The 21,983-nt window shown below is 49.4% G+C and overlaps 2 protein-coding genes across 2 annotated transcripts in view; one reads left to right on the top strand and one right to left on the bottom strand.

Moving 5' to 3' along the window:
- LOC129693754 (pikachurin-like) overlaps positions 1 to 6,849 on the top strand; it is a 52,866-nt gene extending 46,017 nt beyond the window's left edge. The window contains 5 exon segments of the mRNA XM_055630527.1: positions 214 to 292; positions 3,056 to 3,199; positions 4,630 to 4,713; positions 5,674 to 5,777; positions 6,695 to 6,849. Of these exon segments, the coding sequence (XP_055486502.1) occupies positions 214 to 292; positions 3,056 to 3,199; positions 4,630 to 4,713; positions 5,674 to 5,777; positions 6,695 to 6,849 (566 nt within the window).
- Positions 6,850 to 7,826: 977 nt separating this feature from the next.
- LOC129695284 (C-C motif chemokine 28-like) lies at positions 7,827 to 14,416 on the bottom strand. Its single transcript, XM_055632086.1, has 3 exons — positions 12,675 to 14,416; positions 11,237 to 11,363; positions 7,827 to 9,885 (listed from the first exon to the last, which is right to left on the bottom strand). The coding sequence occupies exons 1-3, from the start codon at positions 12,739 to 12,741 to the stop codon at positions 9,786 to 9,788; spliced, it is 294 nt and encodes a 97-aa protein (XP_055488061.1). The 5' UTR covers positions 12,742 to 14,416; the 3' UTR covers positions 7,827 to 9,785.
- Between the last annotated feature and the right edge of the window lie 7,567 nt (positions 14,417 to 21,983).

Below are 21,983 nucleotides of genomic sequence, written 5' to 3'. Positions count from 1 at the left end.
TCATTGTGGGGGGTCATTGAAATTGATAAGCATTGGCTTCTACTGGTACTTGCTGGTTTGAGGGATACAGCATGGAAACAGGCCCTTCAGGCCATCGATCCAATACTGACTGTCGATCACCCATTCACGCTAGTTCTATGTTATCTTCTTCAACCACTCTCTACACACATGAAGTCCCTATTTTAAACTTTTCTGTTCTCTCTGTGATTTCAGCTGTGACAGAAGCCATTGAAATTCCACAGTTCATCGGGCGCAGTTACCTCACGTACGACCATCAAAACTTCCTCAAGCGGTAAGTCACCACTCAGTCCCTCCCACCGCCTTCACCCCCCACCCCCCCTACTCCCTCCACGCACCTCACCCTCGGGCTGGTGTTCAGGAAGGATAGCTAGAATTTACCAACTTTTAGTTTAGTTTCAGAACACAACCAGGAAGCGGTTCCCCTACACACAAGAAATGGTTCCTTGAACACAGGAAATGGTTCCTTGAACACAGGAATCTGCAGTTGTACAGGGCTCTGGTGAGACCACATCCGGAGTATTGTGTCCAGTTTTGGTCTCCTAATTTGAGGAAGGACATCCTTGTGATTGAGGCAGTGCAACGTAGGTTCACGAGAGTGATCCCTGGGATGGCGGGACTGTCATATGAGGAAAGATTGAAAATACGAGGCTTGTATTCACTGGAGTTTAGAAGGATGAGGGGTGTTTTTATATAGAAACATATAAAATTATAAAAGGACTGGACAAGCTGGATGCGGGAAAAATGTTCCCAATGTTGGGCGAGTCCAGAACCAGGGGCCACAGTCTTAGAATAAAGGGGAGGTCATTTATGACTGAGGTGAGGAAAAACATTTTCACCCAGAGAGTTGTGAATTTGTAAAATTCCTTGCCACAGTGGAGGCCAAGTCACTAGATGGATTTAAGAGAGAGTTAGATACAGCTCTAGGGGCTAGTGGAATCAAGGGATATGGGGAGAAGGCAGGCACGGGTTATTGATTGGGGACGATCAGCCATGATCACAATGAATGGCGGTGCTGGCTCGAAGGGCCGAATGGATTCCTCCTGCACCTATTTTCTATGTTTCTATGAAATGGTTCCTTCAACACTGGAAATAGTGTGAACAGGTGATCGATGTTTGGCATGGACTCGGTGGGCCGAAGGGCCTCTTTCCATGCTGTATCTTTCAATCAACTCGAGCAAAACAAACAGATCATTGTCCCTTTTTTTCCCCTTCTTATCTTAACAAGGACTTTATGTAGTATTTGCATTTTCCAGTGTAGCAAAAGGTACAAAGACTTTCAATAGTGGCATTATATCAAGCGGTCATTATGATACAATAGTGCCGTCTATATCCTCAATGCTCTCCACCCCCCCCCCCCCCCCCCCCCCCCCCCCAAAGAGGGGCAGGCAGCCGACTCTGATGTGACCATCGACCGCCTGCTTCCTGGACCCGCGAATGGCCATCTCGGCCGGGCCCAGGAGCAGACCGACAGGGACATCCTCCCTCCCCACTCCCTGCCTTGTGTCCAAACACCAGGATTGTGGGACTAAAATGCAACCAGAACTTGAGGATTCAGATATTGGTGCAGGGGCAGCAACCTCACACACCCCACGTACACGAGGAACATGGTCTCTTCCTCGCCGCAGAAGTCACAGCCGGTTGGCGAGTCCGTGAACTGACTCACAAGTTTATTACAGGCCACAGCCCTGTGCAACACTCTCCACCACAGAATTCTCACGCTGTCATCAGTCCCTGCACAGTTTGTCTTTTTGCACCATATCACAACGATCTGTGCGGTCTGGGGAAGTGTGTCAGTTGGCGGCTGTGAGTGACGTCGCATCTCTTCTCCTCTCTTCTTTCTTGGTTGGATGTGCAGCTGCCGACAACATGAAGCAGCCGGAGATAAAACTAACCAGGTGAATCGGTTGTAAAACACGGGGAGGACCACAATGAGGCCAAACATCTCGGCAACCTACGGCACACGGGCTGAATCCGGCCCGTAACCCGAAAAAACCACGTTTTTTTTTCAATTCGTTTTCGCAGGGTCGGGGCAGGCGAGCCGACCTGAGAACTGCAGCCAGTCCCTGGGACGCGAGCTGATCTGGGAACAGCAGCCAGTCCCTGGGCACGCAGAATGCCAACTTGATCATTATGGACAAATTGGGCCAGCCACGTACATGATGTATAATTCTGACTCTAATGGGCTTAGAATGACCATTTAAGCAAAATTGCCCCCACTTTCCCCATTATGATTCTTGAGATTAATATCCCTTTACTCTGTTAACAGTGTTAAAGTACTTATGAGGTCGAGTCAGGAAACGGAACATGTTATTTCTTTTTAGTTTGCTTTAATTTGTTAGTTGATTGTTTGTTGAGTGCCATCATTTCTGAAATGGTCTTAAAGTAACTTAACTGTTATAAAGCAGTAATAAGTAATTTTTGTCCAAACAATTGGAACTTGCATAAAATGTTTGCATTATTAGCAGGACTGCCAACTCTCACGCATTGAGCGTGAGACTCACGCATTTCACAAAATTCTCACGCTCTCACGCTGATTTTTCTCACGCTCAAATATGTGCGGGTGATGAAAGTTCAAAATAAAGCAAAAATTGTTTTAGAGGTGAGTAAAAACCACGAGGGGAATATCAGGTGAATGCATAGTCTTTTTCCCAGGATATGTGATTCAAGCACTAGAGGGGATTGGTTTAAAGCAGGGCCATCAAACTATCAGCACCAACCCCCCTCCCACTTCCTCCCTGAGGCACGGCACACACCTCCCACCCTCACCTCCGGCGGCTCTATGTCCGTCGACCGCTCTGTCCACACCCCATGGAGTTTTAACCCCGGCACGGAGCCAGGTGCGGACCGCGTGAGTTGGTGCCATCTCCGGAGCCTGCTATGGGAGGGGGAACACACCCCCCCCCCCACATTGGTCACTACCCTCCCTCGCAATTTCTCACTCTCAACTCTCACCCAATGTTGGCAGCCCTGGGTAACATGGTGGTGTCTGACTGGTCTGAGCGACCCCCTCACATGTCCTCTGCCCCTCCCCCAGGGTGTCAGGCCTGCGAACCAACATCTTCATGAGGTTCAAGGCCACGTCGGGTGAGGGCCTGCTGCTGTGGCGAGGGGAGACCTCCATGAGGGTCAACGGTGACTTCATCTCCCTCGGCCTGCAACAAGGGGCCCTGGTCTTCAGGTGAGTGACAAATGTGGGACTGGGGCTGCAGTGGGGCCTTATGACGGGGCCTTGACCCGGTGTCGGGGCCTTGACCCGGTGACGGGGCCTTGACACGGTGATGGGGCCTTGACCTGGTGGTGATGGGGCCTTGACCTGGTGTCGGGGCCTTGACCTGGTGGTGATGGGGCCTTGACACGGTGACGGGGCCTTGACCCGGGGTCGGGGCCTTGACCCGGTGTCGGGGCCTTGACCTGGTGGTGATGGGGCCTTGACCTGGTGTCGGGGCCTTGACCCGGTGTGGGGCCTTGACCCGGTGTTGGGGCCTTGACCCGGTGACGGGGCCTTGACACGGTGACGGGGCCTTGACCTGGTGGTGATGGGGCCTTGACCCGATGTTGGGGCCTTGACCTGGTGATGGGGCCTTGACCGTGGTGGGAACGGGCCTGGGCCTACTGATGGGGACTGTGGTAGGGCCTGGGCCTAGCAACGGGGCCTGGGCCTAATGACGAGGCTTGGGCCTAGTGCCTGTGGTGGGAGATGGGGCCATTTCTGACACACCATCTCTCTCGTTCACTGCCTCTTTGACAGGGGAGGGCACCAGTAAATGGGGAGTGTTTCCAATTTACTGGTGCCCTCCCCTAATTCATCATTTACTGGTGCCCTCCCCTAAATTCCCATTTCCTGGGGGTAATTTTAACGAAGCCAATTAACTTGCACCCGGAGAAAACCTACGTGGTCATGGGGAGAATATGCAGACTCGGCACACAGACAGCACCTGAGGTCAGGATCGAACCGGTGTCCCTGGCACTGTGAGGCAGTAGTTCTACCCTCTGCACCACCGGGTTCAGGTACAAATGAGAGTGGGTCAGGCAGCATCTGTGCAGGGAGAGTTTAGGTCTATTATTGTCACGTGTGCCGAGGTACAGTGGATAGATTTGTTTTGCACGCTGTCCAAACAGATAAAGCAGCCAAGTCAAACTCCAGTCCAATAGGTAGAGCAAAGGGGTAGATACAGAGTGCAGAATATAGTTCTCAGCATTGTAACGCATCAGTTCCAGAGACAAAGTCCAATGTCCGCAATGGGGTAGAGGTGAATCGGACAGTACCCTAGCTTATGGAAGGACCGTTCAGAAGCCTGATAACAGAGGGGAAGAAGCTGTTCCTGAGTCTGGTGGTGCGCGCTTTGCTGGACGGGAGCGGTGATTCACCTCTGGAGTTTGCAGGAGGGTGGGATCAGGGTCAGACTCCCCCACCCTCACTCTTCTCTTCCTATTTCTCCCACATCTTCTACCCTCTCTATCCTCTCTTCTCTCCTCCCTCCCCCCTCCCATTCCCCTTCTCCCCTCACTCTCCTCTCCCTGCCCCTTCTCCCTGTCCCCTAACCTCACTGTAAAGCCTCCCCCCCACTCTCCGCTCACCTCCTCTCTACCCCCCTCTCTCCCTGACAGTTACAACCTGGGCAGTGGGCCCGTGTCGGTGCTGGTGAACGGATCATTCCACGATGACCACTGGCACCGGGTCAAGGCGGTCCGGTGAGTCACACCCTGCCAGTGTGCGTGTCTGTTTGTGTGTGCCTGGCTTTGTGTGTGTTTGTCTATATGTGTGTGTGTGTGTTTTTGTCTATGTTATGTCTGTGTGTGTGTGTATGTGTGTGTTATGTCTGTGTGCGTGTGTGCGTGTGTGTGTGTGTCTGTCTATGTGTATGTGTATGTGTGTGTGTGTATATGTATGTCTGTGTATATGTGTGTGTCTGTGTGTGTCTGTATGTGAGTGTGTGTCTGTCTATGTGTGAGTGTGTGTTTGTATGTGAGTGTCTGTCTACGTGTGTGTCTGTGTGTGTCTGTATGTGAGTGTGTGTCTGTCTATGTGTGTGTGTGTGTCTGTGTGAGTGTGTGTCTGTCTATGTGTGTGTGTGTGTGTTTGTGTGTGTTAGTGTGTGTGTGTGAGTGTGTGTGTGTTTGTCTATGTTAGTATCTGTCTATGTGTGCGGCTGTGTGTGAGAGACTGTGTCTGTGAGAGAGAGACTGTGTGTGTGTGTGTCTGTCTGTGTATGTGTGAGTGTGTGTGTGTCTGCCTGTGTATGTGTGAGTGTGTGTGTGTCTGCCTGTGTCTATGTGTGTGTGTGTGTGTGTCTGTCTATGCACACAATACCTATAACTCCATGCGTATGTATTTGTACAATCCCATGTGTTTGCATGCAAACCGTTTGCACCAAAATGCATATGTGTACAGACAAACCCGTGTATGTAGAAAATAGTAAATAGGTGCAGGAGGAGACCATTCGGCCCTTCGAGCCAGCACCAATTTCACATGTGTGTGTGTATTTGTCGTGTGCTGTGCATATGTATGTATGTGTGCGTTTGTAAGTGTGTGTGCATTTTGACGTGTGTGTTTGTGTATATTTGTGCTTGGGCATTTGGGCGTGTGTGTTTGTGTACGTACGTGCGTGTGCGCACATGATCCTGCGTGGGGTTGACTCCTGTCTGTTGCAGGGACGGGGCGTTTGGGAAGCTGACCGTTGATGATTACGGAGCAAAGACCGGCCGCTCCCCAGGCAAGATGCGGCAGCTCAACGTCAACGGCCCCATCTACGTGGGTGAGGAGAAGCGGGGGGCACCCGGGCCGCGCACAGGGGACAGCTGTCAACACACGGGAAACGGGTCCCTACACACAGGAAATAGTCCCGTAAACACGGGAAATGGTTCCCTAAACACAGGAAATTCTTCCCTAAACACAGGAAATGGTTCCCTAAACACAGGAAATTCTTCCCTAAACACAGGAAATAGTTCCCTACACACAGGAAATGGTTCCCTAAACACAGGAAATTCTTCCCTAAACACAGGAAATAGTTCCCTAAACACGGGAAATGGTTCCCTAAACACAGGAAACAGGTCCCTACACACAGGAAATGCTTCCCTAAACACAGGAAATAGTTCCGTACACACAGGAAATGGTTCCCTAAACACAGGAAACGGTTCCCTAAACACAGGAAATGGTTCCCTAAACACAGGAAATGGTTCCCTAAACACAGGAAATGCTTCCCTAAACACAGGAAATGCTTCCCTAAACACAGGAAATAGTTCCCTACACACAGGAAATGGTTCCCTAAACACAGGAAATGGTTCCCTAAACACAGGAAATGGTTCCTTAAACACAGGAAATGATTCCCTAAACACAGGAAATGGTTCCCTAAACACAGGAAATGGTTCCCTAAACACAGGAAAGTTCCCTAAACACAGGAAAGTTCTCTAAACATAGGAAATGGTTCCCTACACACAGGAAACAGGTCCCTACACAAAGGAAATGGTTCTATATACACAGGAAATAGCGCTGCACACACAGGAACTGGTGCACTGAACATGGAAATCGGTTTGTCAATACACAGTAAGCGGTTCCCCTACACACAGGAAATGGTTCACTAGACCCCCACCCTCCTCCTCGCTGCGTCCGTCGCTGTTCACCAGTCCCCGGTGGGGATTCTTGCCTGACACCCGGCCTTCTCTCTCGCGGCAGGGGGAATGAAGGAGATCGCGCTGCAGACGGGACGGCAGTACATGCGGGGGCTGGTGGGCTGCATCTCACACCTCACCCTCTCCGGCGACTACCACGCCGCCCTGGTGGAGGAGGCCGGCGGCGGCAAGAACATCAACACCTGCGGCGCCAGCTAGTCTAGACTGATGCGGGGGGGGGGGGGGGGGGGGGGTGGGGTTGGTGGAGGGGAGAAGTAAGCGGGAGGGAGGGGGGGGGGGAGGGACAGGGGGGGGTGTGGAGGGGAAGGGGGGTGAAGAGGGGAGGAAAGAGGAAAGGGGGAGGAAGAGGAGGCAAGAAAGGGGAGGTGAAGGGAGGGGAGAAGACATGGAGAGGGAGAGGAAGAGAGAGGAGGGGATGGGAGGGCTAAGGAGGGATGAGATAAAAGAGATGGGTGGAGAGAGGCGGGATGATGAGGGGGACAAGAGGAGGAGAGATGAGAAGAGGAGAGGAGGAGTGGCGGGAAACCACTGGAGCAACAAAATTAAACAGTATAAGTATGTCAGTTTAGTTTAGTTTAGAGTTACAGCGCAGAAACAGGCCCTTCAGCCCACCGAGTCCATGCCGACCAGCGATCACACTGTACACTAGCACTATCTTACACACACTATGGGCAATTTACAACCTGCAAACCTGCACGTCTTTGGAGTGTGGGAGGAAACCGGAGAAAACCCGCACGGTCACGGTGAGAACATGCAACCTCCACACAGACAGCACCCGTGGTCAGGATGGAACCCGGGTCTCTGGCAACTGTGAGGCAGCAACTCTACCGCTGCACCACCGTGCCGCCCCCTTCTTCAGAGGGACCTTCTTCCCTGAGGCCACTGACTGGACTATCCCCAGTGGGATAGGATGGCGGAGCTGGCAGAGTGGCCCACTGCCTCCGACTGAGCCGCTGCTCGCTACGCCTTGGCCCAGCCCCCAGGAAGATACCAGGGGCTATATAAATAAAGTTCACTACTGCCGCCCGCTGGTCACCGTCTTCACTGCATCTGACGTGAGAACAAAATTAACCAAAGCTCCTGACCAAAGAACCAGAGATGCATGGGGTACTGGGAGGTCGTAGAGTCATATAGCATGGAAACAGGCCCTTCAGCCCAACTTGTCCACACCGACCAAGATGCCTCATCTACATTAATCCACCTGTCCATATCCCTCCAAACTTATCCTATCCATGTATCTGTCCAAATGTGTTTTACATGTTGTCATAGTCCCTGCCTCAACTATCTCCTTCTGCAGCTCATTCCATACACTGACCGCCCTCTGAGTGAAAAAGTTACCCCTCAGGTTCATATTAAATCTTTCACCTTAAACCTCTGTCCTCTGATTCTTGATTGCTGTACTCTGGGTAAAAGACTGCGCATTTGCGCTTTCCGTCATTATCTGATCTTAAAGATCACCCCTCATCCTCCTGCGCTCCAAGGAATAAAATCCGTGCCTGCGAGTCCTGACAACATCCCCGTAAATCTTTTCTGCAATCCTCTCCGGCTCGATGGCATTTTTCCCATCGGAAGGTGATCAAAAACTGGACCATTTTGGGATAAAATATAATACTTTATTGAACATAGTTTGGACAGACATAATCAAACACTTGGCAGACCACAGGAAACAGATTGCCCGCTGCCTAACAATAACATTGTCAGGATGACTGGAACAAAATACCACTTGGGAAATATCCCCATATAAGTGACACTGGGGCTGTGTACTGCGCGGAAGGCTGTCAACGTACACAGTGGAATGTAGATCTGCTACAGAAATGGGCGGAGAAGTGGCAGGTAGAGTTTAATCTGAGCAAGTGTGAGGTGATGCACTTTGGGAGGCCAAATGTAAAGGGGAAAATATGTCATTAATGCCAAGACCATTAACAGCATTGATGCACAGAGTGATCTTGGGGTCCAAGTCCATAACTCCCTGAAAGTGGCAACACAAGAGTAGTGAAGAAGTTATATAGTTAAGTTTAGTTTCGTTTAGAGATACAGAGCGGAATAGGCCACCGTGTCCGCGCCGACCAGTGATCCCCGCACACTAACACTATCCTACACCCACTCGGGACAATTGTTACATTTACCAAGCCAATTAGCCTACAAACCTGTACGTCTTTGGAGTGTGGGAGGAAACCGAAGATCTCAGTGAAAACTCACGCAGGTCACGGGGAGAACGTACAAACTCCGTACAGACGGCACCCGTAGTCGGGATCGAACCCGGGTCTCCGGCGCTGCATTCGCTGTAAGGCAGCAACTCTACCGCTGCGCCACCGTGACCGCCCTACATGGTATGCTTCGGTACGGGCGTTGAGTACAAGAGTCAGGACGCCATGATGCAGCTTTATAGGACTTTGGGTAGGGAGCATGGCGTACAGTTCTGGTCGCCCCCATTACAGCAAGCATGTGGAGGCTTTGTAGAGGGTGCAGAAGGGGTTGACCGGAATGACGCCAGGATTAGAGGGTTTCAGCTACAGGGAGAGGGTGGATAGACTTGGATTGTTTTCCCTGGAATGTCGGAGGTTACGGAGAACCTGACAAAGGAATATAAAATGCTGAGAGGCGTAGACAGGGTCGACAGTCAGAACCTTTTCCCCAGGGTGGAAATGTCAAAGACTAGAAGGCATAGCTTTAAGGAGATGTGCAGGGCAATTTTGTTTTACAGAGGGTGGGTGCCTGGAACGTGCTGCCGGGGGTGGTGGTGGTGGAGGCAGATACCATAGTGGTGTTTAAAGTCTTGTAGACAGGTGCATGGATATGGAGGGATATGGATTCTGTGCAGGCAGATAAGAGTTGGTCTTGGCATCATGTTTAGCACAGACATTGTGGGCCGAATGGCCTGCTGTACATTTCTACGTTCTCTGGATATGGAAGGATCACGCGCAGGCAGAGGACACCAGTGTTCGGCACGGACGTTGTGGGCCCAAGGGCCTGTCCCTGTGCTGCACTGCTCTATGTTCTAATGACAACGGACATTGAGTTCATGATTGGATTGCTACGGTTCCACCATAGCTCAGAACAGATCATCCCACTGCGGCAGAGTCCTGGCATGGCTGATGGTCCTCTCTCCATGCCTTGCTTCACCCTGAGTCGCCTCAAGCTCTGGAGAGCTGTTTCTTGGTGTTTATGGACATCCATTTCTTCAGCTGCTGGTTGTTTGAATCCACACAGAGTCTTAGCGAACCTTTGTGCAGGCTGCAGCAGTGGAGATACAGTTCACAGGTCAGGACATAGACACCATTTCACCCTCCCAACCCCACGCTTTTCTACCGGATTAAGGGCTTGGACGCGCTAGAGGCAGGAAACATGTTCCCGATGTTGGGGGAGTCCAGAACCAGGGGCCGCAGTTTAAGAATAAGGGGTAAACCATTTAGAATGGAGATGAGGGAACACTTTTTTACACAGAGAGTTGTGAGTCTGTGGAATTCTCTGCCTCAGAGGGCGGTGGAGTCCTGTTCTCTGGATACTTTCAAGAGAGGGCTAGATAGGGCTCTTAAAGATAACGGAGTCAGGGGATATGGGGAGACGGCAGGAATGGGGTACTGATTGATGGTCACATCGAATGGCGGCTCGAAGGGCCGAATGGCCTACTCCTGCGTATATTGTCTATTGAGTCCGTGCCGACCAGCCATCCCCATACACTAGTTTCATCCCACACGCACTAGGGACAATTTACTGAAGCCAATTCACCTACAAACCTGCATGTCTTTGGAGTGTGGGAGGAAACTGGAGAAAACCCACATTGGGAGAAGGTAGAAACTCCGTACAGACAGTGCCCATAGTCAGGGTCGGACCAGGGACTCTGCCTCTGTAAGGCAGAAACTCTACCGCTGTGCCACCGTACCGCCCATGAACATTCATCAGCCATCCTAAATTCCCCTTAGTGACTCCCCTAAGTGCAGTTTAGTTCAGAGATGTGTGGAGTTTGCATGTTCTCCCAGTGACTGCGTGGGTTTCCTCTGGGTGCTCTGGTTTCCTCCCACATCCCAAAGACGTGCGGGTTTGTAGGTTAATTAGCCCTTTAAAGAGGATCTCTAGAGTGGAGGGAGTGGACAACATAGAACTAGTGTAAATGGATGATTGCGGTGGGCCGAAGGGCCTGCTTCCGTGCTAAAACTCGGCTGCTCCATGGGTAATCCCAAGCCTGTCTCACCGATATCCCAGCTCCCATAAATCCTCTATCTCCCCCCCCGACCAGTTGGTCTCTTTTCTCAATTTGGATTTGATTAGAAATACAGCGTTGAAACAGGCCCTTCAGCCCAAAGAGTGCGTGCCGACCAGGGAACACTAGGTCTATCCTACAGACTGGAGACAATTTACCGAGACCAATTAACCTACAAACCTGTACGTCTTTGCAGTGTGGGAGGAAACCAGAGCACCTGGAGAAAACCCACGTGGTCATGGGGAGAATTTACAATCTCTGTACAGACAGCACACGTGGTCAGGATGGAACCCAGATCTCTGGTGGCATGAGGCAGCGGCTCTACCCGCTGTGCCACCGTGCCGCCACGTGAAGGGAGCAGGGGATCTTGGAGCAGATACTCACATCACGGCCTTGATGTCACAGATCTGGTTGTCCTGAATCTTGAAGTGTTTCACTTTGCTCAGCAACCTCTTATTCACTTTACTGGACACTTGCGTGCAACAGCTGATCAAGTGACTGGTCGGCATGGCTGGAGATGGGAGAATAAGAGTTAGATTCTTGGGCAAGAAGCTCGACACGTTCTTACAACCCAACGGTATGAGCACGAAGCCAGACACAAAAAGCTGGAGCAACGACAAGAATATACCAGCTTCCTCCCTGCTGTTATCAGGTTTCTGACTGTGATACGGAGTTGTAGTTAGAGAGAAAAAATGTACAGTTTGCAAAGGGGTAGGCTGGAAGAACAGGCCACTTGAGTGCGGAATATAGTGCTGCAGCATGAGAGGGAATAGTGCACGGTTTGCAAAGGGGTAGGCTGGAAGATCGGGCTACTTGAGTGCAGAATATAGTGCTGCAGCATGAGAGGGAAAAAGTGCAAGATTTGTAATGACGTAGGTTGGAAGATCAGAATACTAGTGCAGAATAGACATTATTGTAGTTAGAGAGATAAAGTGCAAGGATTGCAATGAGGTAGGCTGGAAGATTGATACACTTGAGAGCAGAATATAATGCTATGGCATAGTTAGATGGAAAAAGTGCAAGCTTTTTTGTGTCCATCTTCAGTGTAAACCAGCATCTGCAGCTGCTTCCTACGGTGTGAATATTGGATTCTCCAATTTTGAGTACTGTCTTACAACTCTCTCACCCCCCCCCCCCCCCCCCCCTATTATCTCCCCCCCCCCCCCCACCCCACCTAGATGCACCGATTTCTCCCCCTCCCACCTACATTCCTTCCACTAACTTCACAAGTCATAACTCTTCAATGATTTTGTCTCGCACTTTCTGTTTTTTTTCATCTGGAAAGAAGGAACTGCAGATGCTGGTTAATACGTGAAAGGACACAGAGTGCTGGAGTAACTCAGCGGGTCAGGCAGCATCTCTGGAGAACATGGATAGGTGACGTTTCACAGAGTGCTGGAGTAACTCAGCGGGTCAGGCAGCATAACAGGTCAGGCAGCATCTCTGGAGAACATGGATAGGTGACGTTTCAGGTTGGGACCCTCCTTCGGTCTGAAAGGTTACCTGTATCCATCTATCACTCACAAAGGTTTGTATATTCATCCCATTTCTTCTCCTCGCATTCCTGCCACCTCTCCCCCAGATTCTACCTCACACCCATACACTACGTACCGACGATCACCGTGTACACGAACACTATTCTGCACACACTAGGGACAATTGAAAATTGAAGCTAATGAACCTACAAACCCGCACGTCTTTGGAGTGTGGGAGAAAACCTGGAGCACCCAGAGAAAACCCACGCGGTCACGGGAAGAACGTGCAAACTCCGCATAGACAGCACCCGTAGTCAGGATGGAACCCGGGTCCCTGGAGCGTTTACCTGTGACGGCGGTGGTGTGGAGAAGGGCGGAGAGAGCGAGGAGCAGTGCGAGCCACTTGGTGTCCATGGTGCTCAGGTTATCTCTGCTGCCAGGTGCCTGTGGAGTCTCTGGAGTCTCTCACTCTCTCTCCCTTGTACCTGCTCTCTCTCTTATACCTGCTGCCGAGGCACGCCCACACAGTTGCGGCTGGAGCCAACAGTGTAACTTCCATTCAGCACTTCATGCCCAAACCTCCTTCTGAACTCTCGCTAGCTCATCAATGAGTCAGCAGTGATTTGGATCCGATCCAGAAGCTTTCAACATTCACCTGCACGCCACGATCTTGCACGATCCTACACACCTACCCGATCCTAGGGACAATTTTTATTTTATTTTTACATTTACCAAGCTGATTAACCCTGCACGTGGGAGGAAACTGAAGCTCTCGGAGAAAACTCACGCAGATCACGGGGAGAACGTGCAAACTCCGTTCAGACAGCACCCGTGGTCGGGATCGAACCCGGGTCTCCGGCGCTGCTTTCGCTGCAAGGCAGCAACTCTACCGCTGCGCCAGCATGACCGCCGTGCACCGTGGCGCAGTTCCTTCCACGGAAGTGAATCGTGTTGGAAGGAACTGCAAGTGCTGGTTTACACCGAAGATAAACTGCAAAGTGCTGGAGTAACTCAACAATAACTTGTAAATTGAGTATTTGAGAGTTCCTCAGAGTAACGTGTAAATTGTCCCCGGTGTGCCCACGTGCATCCGGCCAGAATATTGTCCTCTCATCAAGGACTCCAAAGATGTACGGGTTTGTAGGTTATACAGACACACAATGCTGGAGTAACTCAGCGGGACAGGCGGCATCTCTGGAGAGAAGGAGCGGGTGAAGTTTCGGGTCGAGACCCTTCTTCAGACTGAGAGTCAGGGGAGAGGGAAAGACAAGACAAGAGACATTTATTGTCACATGCACCAATTGGTACAGTACATTTGTGGTCACCATACAGATATACGAATAAAAATAAAGAACACAGAACACGATAGTCTTTAACATAAATATCCCCACACAGCGGCATCAAAGTTTCCCACTGTGAGGGAAGGCACCATAGTTCAGTCCTCCTCTGTTGTTGTTCACCCGTGGTCAGGGCCTCCCCGAACCCTCCGTAGTTGCCCGATGTTCAGGCCCGTTCGCCAGGAGATGGAACTCCGTCGGGACGGGAGAACATTCCTCAGCGGCTTGGACCTCCGAATCAGCCACTTGTTACCGGAGACTGTGGCTCCCGAAGTCCACCGGCCGCGCGGGGCGGAGATTCACGCTGGCGGCCCCCGGCAAAGGGATCCCATGACTCCGCGGCTGGAAGCTCTGCAAACCACAGCTCCACGATGTTGAAGCAGCTGGTCCAACACTCCTGAGATTCAAACGGTGATCCTCTCATCTCTGGAGAACATGGATTGTTGACAATTTGCAGCTTTCCAATTCTGTCTCTTCAATACACACATTCACATGCACATGCACACACATGCGCACGCATACGCATACACATGCAAACACGCGCACACGCGCACACGCGCACACGCACACACGCACGCGCACACACAGACACACGCACACACACGCACACTCACGCACATGCACACACGCACACACACACGCACACCCATACACACACGCATACGCACGCACACGTGCACACGCACGCACACACATATGCGCACACGCACGCATATACGCACACGCACACACTCACACACACACACTTACCCATGCACACGCACACACACACACACACACACTTACCCATACACACACACACACACACACTTACCCATGCACACACACACACACTCACACACACACTCACCCATGCACACTCACTCACACACACACACACACTCACCCATGCACACACACACACACACTCACTCACACACACTTACCCACCCGCACACACACACACACTTACCCATGCACACACACACACTCACACACACACACACACTCACCCATGCACACACTCACTCACACACACACACACACACACTCACCCATGCACACACACACACACACAGATGCACACACTCACACTCACACACACACACACTCACCCATGCACACACTCACACTCACTCACACACACTCACATACACACACACTCACACACACACACTCACACACACACACACTCGCCCATGCACACACAAGCACACGCACAAGCACACGCACACACACACACACACACACACACACACACTTACCCATGCACACACTCACTCACGCACACACACACACACACACTCACACACACTCGCCCATACACACACACACACACACACTTGCCCATACACACACACACACTCACACATACAATAATTGTACATTATTGTTATCCCACACACAATGTCATCATTATTTGCTCACAAAACACTTCTTCTTCCTACCAATTTACTACACATTTGATTTTTCAGTTAAGATACAGAGTGGATTTATTTATCTTCAAGCAATGTGTGGCCGTTGTGGCAGTGGTACAGTTGCTGCCACACTGAGCCAGGAGGGCTTGTTTCCACTCCGTATCTCTAAACTAAACTAAACCAAATATGACTTGGCCCGGCTTTACCCTGGAATTTGGCCAGGAATCCCCACATGACTCACATGTTGACATTAATTGTTGACCTTCACTTATCTTTATGAGTCAAATTTCTAAGAACTTTATTGAGGAAATCTTGCATTAAGAAACCATGATGACTCAGAGAATGATAGAGATGTACACCTCTGATATATGGGCCCTTTGACTACTATACAACCTAGAATGCAGGACAGTACAGCACAGGAACAGGCCCTTCAGCCCACAATGTCCGTGCCGACCATGATACCAACTTAAACTAACCCCCTGTGCCTGCACGTGATCCATATCCCTCCATTCCCTGCATATCCATAAATCACAATCACCGCCAGCTCCCAACAGACTAACTACAACATAGAATATAGGACAGTACAGGATGTGGACAGGATGTTTCCACTAGTGGGAGAGTCTAGGATACAGAGGCCGCAACTTCACATTTAAAGGGCGTACCTTTCGGAAGGAGATGAGACATTTCTTTAGTCAGAGAGGGTAGTGAATCTGTGGAATTCATTGCCACAGACGGTCGTGGAGGCCAAGTCATTGGGCATTTTTAAGGCGGACATAGATAGATTCTTGATTAGTGCAGGTGTCAGGGGTTATGGGGAGAAAGCAGGAGAATGGGATTAGGAGAGAGAGAGATAGATCAGCCATGATTGAATGGTGGAGTAGACCCGATGGGCCGAATAGCCTAATTCCACTCCTATCACTTATGACCTTACAGACCAGGAATGAGCCCTTCGGCCCACAATGCCCGTGTCGAACATGATGCCAAATGAAACAAATCCCCTCTGCCTGCACGTGATCCATATCCCTCCATCCCCTGCATATCCAAGTGCCTATCCAAAAGCCTCTTAAACACCACTATCGTATCTACCTCCACCTCCACCCCTGGCAGCGCGTTCCAGGCACCCACCACCCTCTGTGCAAAAAGATCCTGCCCCGCACATCTCCTTTAAACTTTGCCCCTCTCACCTCAAAGCTGCACCCTCTAGTCTTTGCCATTTCCCCCCTGGGGGAAAAGATCTGAGTGTCCACCCGATCTATGCTTCATGCATTTGTAAACTTGTCAGGTGACCTCTTAGTCTCCAGCGTTCTGCAGAAAAACATCCAAATTTGACCAACCTCCCACTGTCGCCAATACCCTCTCATCCAGGCACGGTGGTACAGCGGTAAAGCTGCTGCCGTACAGCGCCAGAGACTTGGGTTCCATCCAGACTATGGTTGCAGTCTGTACGGAGTTTGCACGTTCTTCCCGTGACGTCTGGGTTTCCTCCAAGATCTTTGGTTTCCTCCCGCACTCTAAAGACGTGCAGGATTGTAGCTTAATTGGCTTGGTATCAATGTAAGATCATCCCTCGTGTGTGTAGGGTAGTGTTAGTGTGCAGGGATCAGGAGAAAAGGCGATACAGAGATAAGGAGGTGTAAGGTGTGAAAACAAGACATCAAAGGGGATGAGGTTCAAGGAAAATGTAGATCAGATCATTGTTAGCTAGGAGAAGGTGACAGTGAAGCAAACAGAGATAAAATTTAAACAAGGGGACAGTCAGACTGGTCGGAGAATTAGGAAGGGGGAGGGATGGAGAGAGAGGGAAAGCAAGGGTTACTTGAAGTTAGAGAAGTCAATGTTCATGCCGCTGGGGTGTAAACTACCCAGGCGAAATATGAGATGCTGTTCCTCCAATTTGCGCTGGGCCTCACTCTGACAGTGGAGGAGGCCCAGGAAAGAAAGGTCAGTGTGGGAATGGGAGGGGGAGTTAAAGTGTTGACAACTAGGAGATCAGCTAGGTGTAGGTGGACTGAGCGGAGGCGTTCAGCAAAACGATCGCTTGGTCTCACCGATATACAGGAGTCCACACCTGGAACAGCGGATGCAGTAGATGAGGTTGGAGGAGGAGCAAGTGTGAAACGTCACCTATCCATGTTCTCCAGAGATGCTGCCTGACCCGCTGAGTTACTCCAGCACTCTGTGTCCTTTCATGTATTAACCAGCATCTGCAGTTCCTTCTTTCCAGATGAGAAAAAAACCCAGAAAGTGCGAGACAAAAACATTGAAGAGTTACGAATTGTGAAGTTAGAGGAAGGAATGTAGGTGTGAGGGGGAGAAATCGGTGCATCTAGGTGGGGCACGGGGGGGGGGGGGGGGGTGGAGATAATAGGGGGGGGGGGGGGGTGAGAGAGTTGTAAGACAGTACTCAAAATTGGAGAATCCAATATTCACACCATGTAGGAAGCAGCTGCAGATGCTGGTTTACACTGAAGATGGACACACCCCCCCTTCTACAATTAGTCTGAAGAAAGGTCTCGACCAGAAACGTCATCTATCCACATTCTCCAGAGATGCTGCCTGACCCGCTGAGTTACTCCAGCACTCTGTGAAAGCATTTTGTGTCTATCTTTAATATGCATTAATTCAACCAGAAACCAAATAATTCAACCGGATACAATTCCTCGCACACTGGAAACAAGAGGCCTGGATTAAGGGTAAGTCAGCTGGAAACTCTGTTTAGTTTAGTTTAGTTTAGTTTAGTTTAGTTTATTGTCACGTGTACCATTGTGTACTATAGGGTGATTTCACGCAAGGTCACTGGATCATAGATCCTCACCCACGTGACCGCAAAATTTAACTGGAGTACAAGCGTCACTTCCAGTACACGGTATTGATGCTGAAAACACGCACTTTCACACCCGTTAAAAACCGTGAAAACTGCCAGTTTTTGAGCTGTAAATTACTGTGCCAGTCGGGGTGACCGTGAGGCACAGCTACCTAACTTTACAGTCCAGAAGATAGATAAAAACAAAGGTAAATTCAAGAGGGAGCTGAAGGGGCAACAACAGCGGAAGTGGTCAGCGGACATTTGCCGTGGAGATATAAAGATAGAAAATATCGGGAATTATCGCGTTTGCTCGCTGCATTTCATCAAAAGTAAGGCATTATTGACTTTTTTATCTTTATTCATTTGTTATATAAAAATTTTAAAAGTGAAAAATCCGTTAGTAAAATTGCAAAATCGCCCATGGTTCTCAGGTGGGTTTTAACATGCAAAATGAAAACGCTTCTGAAGCTACATTTACCATTTAAATAATCGTAAACTATCAATGCGTTTTGAAATAAATTTTACTCAGATGCAAGCTAAGGAATGGGATAATTGTCAGCTGTTAATTGGACAAAATCAGGACATTTTATTATTTGCCAAAATATATTTCTCAATGCTCACAGTATCAACAAGCAGAGGACATAGGTTTAAGGTGAAGGGGGAAAGGTTTGTCACTTAGGAAATCTGGAAGTTGGGCACATGGAACGAGCTGCCAGTGGAGGCTGGTTTGCGATGGGCATGGATTGGGAATACAGGGCAAGGGCTGGGAAATGGAACTAACTTAGTTGGAGCATCTTGGCCAGCATGGATGAAACGGGCTGAAGGGCCTCAGTCTACGGACAAGGTGCCAGAGTCACTGCAGGTGGATGTCTGATGATCTACAGAGGGATCTCGGAGTCCTGGTGCGTAACTCCGTGAAAGTGGCAACGCAAGCAGAGACAGAGGTATGTATGCTCAGAGTCACAGTCATACAGCATGGAAACCAGCGGCGACCAGAACACGGTGCGACTCTGTGCGCGACTACTCACGACCGTACAGGCTTCGCCCCGCGAACATGCCGCCCAAAGAGTCGTAGCGTCTTTCTGCTCGCCGCTGGATTTTCAACATGTTGAACATTTTCGGCGACCTATGACGGGTGCCGGCAGTCGCCGGAAAAGTGGCGTAAGTGGGACAGGCCCTACAGTCCAATATGCCCCATGCCAACCAACATGCCCCAATGCTAGTCCCACCTGCCCACATTTGGCCCATATCCCTCTAAACCTGTCCGATCCATGTACTGTACCTGTCCAAGTGTCTTTTAAATGTTGGGATAGTCCCAGCCTCAACTACCTCCTCTGGCAGCTCGTTCCTTGCACCCACCGCCATTTGTGTGAAAAAGTCACCCCTCAGATTCCCATTAAATCTTTCCCCTCTCATCTTCAACCTACGTCCTCTGGTCATCGATTCCCCTGCTCTGGGTAAAAGGCTCTGTCTTGGGCGGAGCACCAAGGCAAATTCCTTGTATGTGAATACTTGGCCAATAAACGTACTTACTTAACTAATCGCTAAAGTAAACTAATGAGGGTTTATTGTGTGCGTGTGTATCCACACGTACATCAATCTCCCTTCAGCGTGGGTTTTGAAGTGTTCTTTGGAATCCCTTGTGTAATCCCGAGTTAATGGCAGTGGAATTACATGGAAAAATGCGAGGGAAAGTTGGCTTATCTCCCACACACATCATGACTCAATGTTACGACATCAGCCAGCAAACGATAACAGGCAAACACGTCAAACAGGTGAGAGGGAGGGAGCGAGATAGAGAGAGAGAGAGAGAGAGAGAGGGCGGAGTGGAGAGAAAGTGAGAGAGAGAGAGAGAGGGAGAGAGAGAGAGAGAGAGTGAGGGATGGAGGGTGAATGACCAACATGCACATATATTCGCACACACTAATTGACATTAACTGACACTAAGAAATTAATATTGAATTGCTAAACTTGCTATTGTGTTGTACTGCTTACAGCTACAAGAACCTGCAGCAATCAATAAAGGGCTATCGGCCTATTGCGAGTTTATGTACAGGGACATATCTATCCATGCACTGTATACTTGTATTTATACTTATGCATCTTAAATATGTATGTCATGTTTTATACTTTGGCAATATAACAATGTTTTTTTATCATGCCAATAAAGTTTTTAAATTGAATTGAAAATTAAATTGAATTGAGAGAAGGAGGGGGAAGAGAGAGTGAGAGCGAAAAAGAGAGAGGAAGAGAGATGGAGAGGGAGAGAGGGAGAGAGGGAGGAGAGAGAGAGAGAGAGAGAGAGAGAGGAGAGGGGGAGAGAGAGAGAATGAGAGGGGGAGAGAGAGAGAGAGAGGAGGAGGGGAGAGAGAGAGAGAGAAAGGGAGAGAGTGGGAGAGAGAGAGGGAGAGAGAGAGGAGAGAATGAGAGGGTGAGAGGGAGGGGAGAGAGAGAGAGGGGAGAGAGAGAGAGAGAGAGAGAGAAGGGAGAGAGAGTGGGGGAGAGAGAGAGAGAGAGAGAGAGAGAGAGAGAGAGAGAGAGAGAGAGAGAGGGAGAGAGAGAGAGAGAGGGAGAGAGAGAGAGAGAGAGAGAGAGGAGAGAGAGAGAGAGAGTGAGAGAGGGAGAGAGAGAGAGGGAGAGAGAGAGGGAGAGAGAGAGAGTGGGAGAGAGAGAGGAGAGAGAGAGAGAGAGAGTGGGAGAGAGAGGGGGAGAGAGAGAAAGAGATGAGAGAGGAGAGAGGGGGGGAGAGAAGGAGAGAGTGGGAGAGAGGGAGGGGGGAAAGTGGGGGAGAGAGAGACAGAATGAGGGAGAGAGAGACAGAATGAGGGAGAGAGAGAGAGACATACAGAATGAGAGGGGGAGGGAGAGAGAGAGAGAGAGACAGAATGAGAGGGGGAGGGAGAGAGAGAGAGAGAGAGACAGAATGAGAGGGAGAGAGAGAGAGAATGAGGGGGGAGAGAGGAAGAGAGAAAGGGAGAGGGAGAAAGAGAGAAGGGGAGAGAGAGAGAGAGAGAGAGAGAGAGAGAGAGTATCATATTAGCTGTCACGTTGTGCTATTGTCACCCCCACCCCCACACATTCCCTTTCTGCTGAAGTTTTCCATCACCTTCCTATAGGTGAGCTGAATCACCCTCTTTGTGTTTTGTAAACAGCACTTTTTGTTCAAGCTGGAATGGGTCCAGGAAAGATTTACGATTATATTGCCAAAACGTGAGCTACAGGGAGAGGCTTGGGCCGGCTGTGACTTTATTGCTTGGAGTAGCAATGTTACAAAATTTTGAGATTTAAAAAAATCAAGTCTGCAATTTATCCCATCAGATAAAGCATAACAATAAGTTTAATTGACACCTAATTCACTTTCATATCTCAAGTAATAAAAATGTTATGGCCATTTTCATACTCGGAAATTAGCATCTTGTTCCCTATTGATTTTCTATGGACATAACAAAAAAGCTGTGATCGTGGACAGTCAAAAACCCATAACCTTCTTAAAAATTAAGAGAACTGAATGAAATTTTCAGTTATAATAGATTGAAGCATTCTGAAACAAATATAAAATAATCTTACTTGGATGACCTGAAATTAAAGCATATAATTAGTTAGTTACCCAATTGTAGCTAATTTCAAACTTCAATTACTGGCTCTAAACATCTATCCATTTCTTAATAAATGATTAACATTTTTAAATAGCCCAAGTGTCCAAATAATATTCACAAATAATTCACAATAAAACATGATTTTAAAATCTCATTTACATCAATTTATAGGCCAAATGGAAGGAATTTAGTGTTCATTTGTTGTAAATTAAAATCAATTTAAATCGGCTTTCTAGTGGGATCCTGTGAACGCGCTGGTTTAGAACGTTCACATTGCGCTGGATTTGTGCCCTCAAGTGCCCAGAAAAATACTGCGGGATATAAAGAGCCCAAAATGAGCTACTCGCTATAGAAAACTTTAAAGACAGGGTTCTTAAGAAGCCCCATTTAATGTAAAAATAAGGTACATACCTTTAATTGTTTGCTTTATAAAACCCTGGGGCTGAGAGAGGTTGCGGAGTGAGAGAGTGATTTTTAAACTACTATAAATATTATACAAGGCCATAAAAACTAATAATAC

The sequence above is a fragment of the Leucoraja erinacea genome, chromosome 3, assembly GCF_028641065.1.
Source record: "Leucoraja erinacea ecotype New England chromosome 3, Leri_hhj_1, whole genome shotgun sequence".
NCBI classification, from domain to species: domain Eukaryota; kingdom Metazoa; phylum Chordata; class Chondrichthyes; order Rajiformes; family Rajidae; genus Leucoraja; species Leucoraja erinaceus.
Note: the sequence above shows the minus strand (reverse complement) of the source record. Positions and strands in the feature narration are given on the sequence as shown.

Bases quoted from the DNA above. Each gene is read 5' to 3' on its own strand.
- LOC129695284 (XM_055632086.1), bottom strand. From the start codon at position 12,741: ATGGACACCAAGTGGCTCGCACTGCTCCTCGCTCTCTCCGCCCTTCTC. The intron at 11,364-12,674 runs GTAAACGCTCCA...TCCCATCTCCAG, and splicing joins CCACACCACCGCCGTCACAG to CCATGCCGACCAGTCACTTG. The intron at 9,886-11,236 runs GTGAGTATCTGC...CCACTGCTGCAG, and splicing joins TGTGACATCAAGGCCGTGAT to CCTGCACAAAGGTTCGCTAA.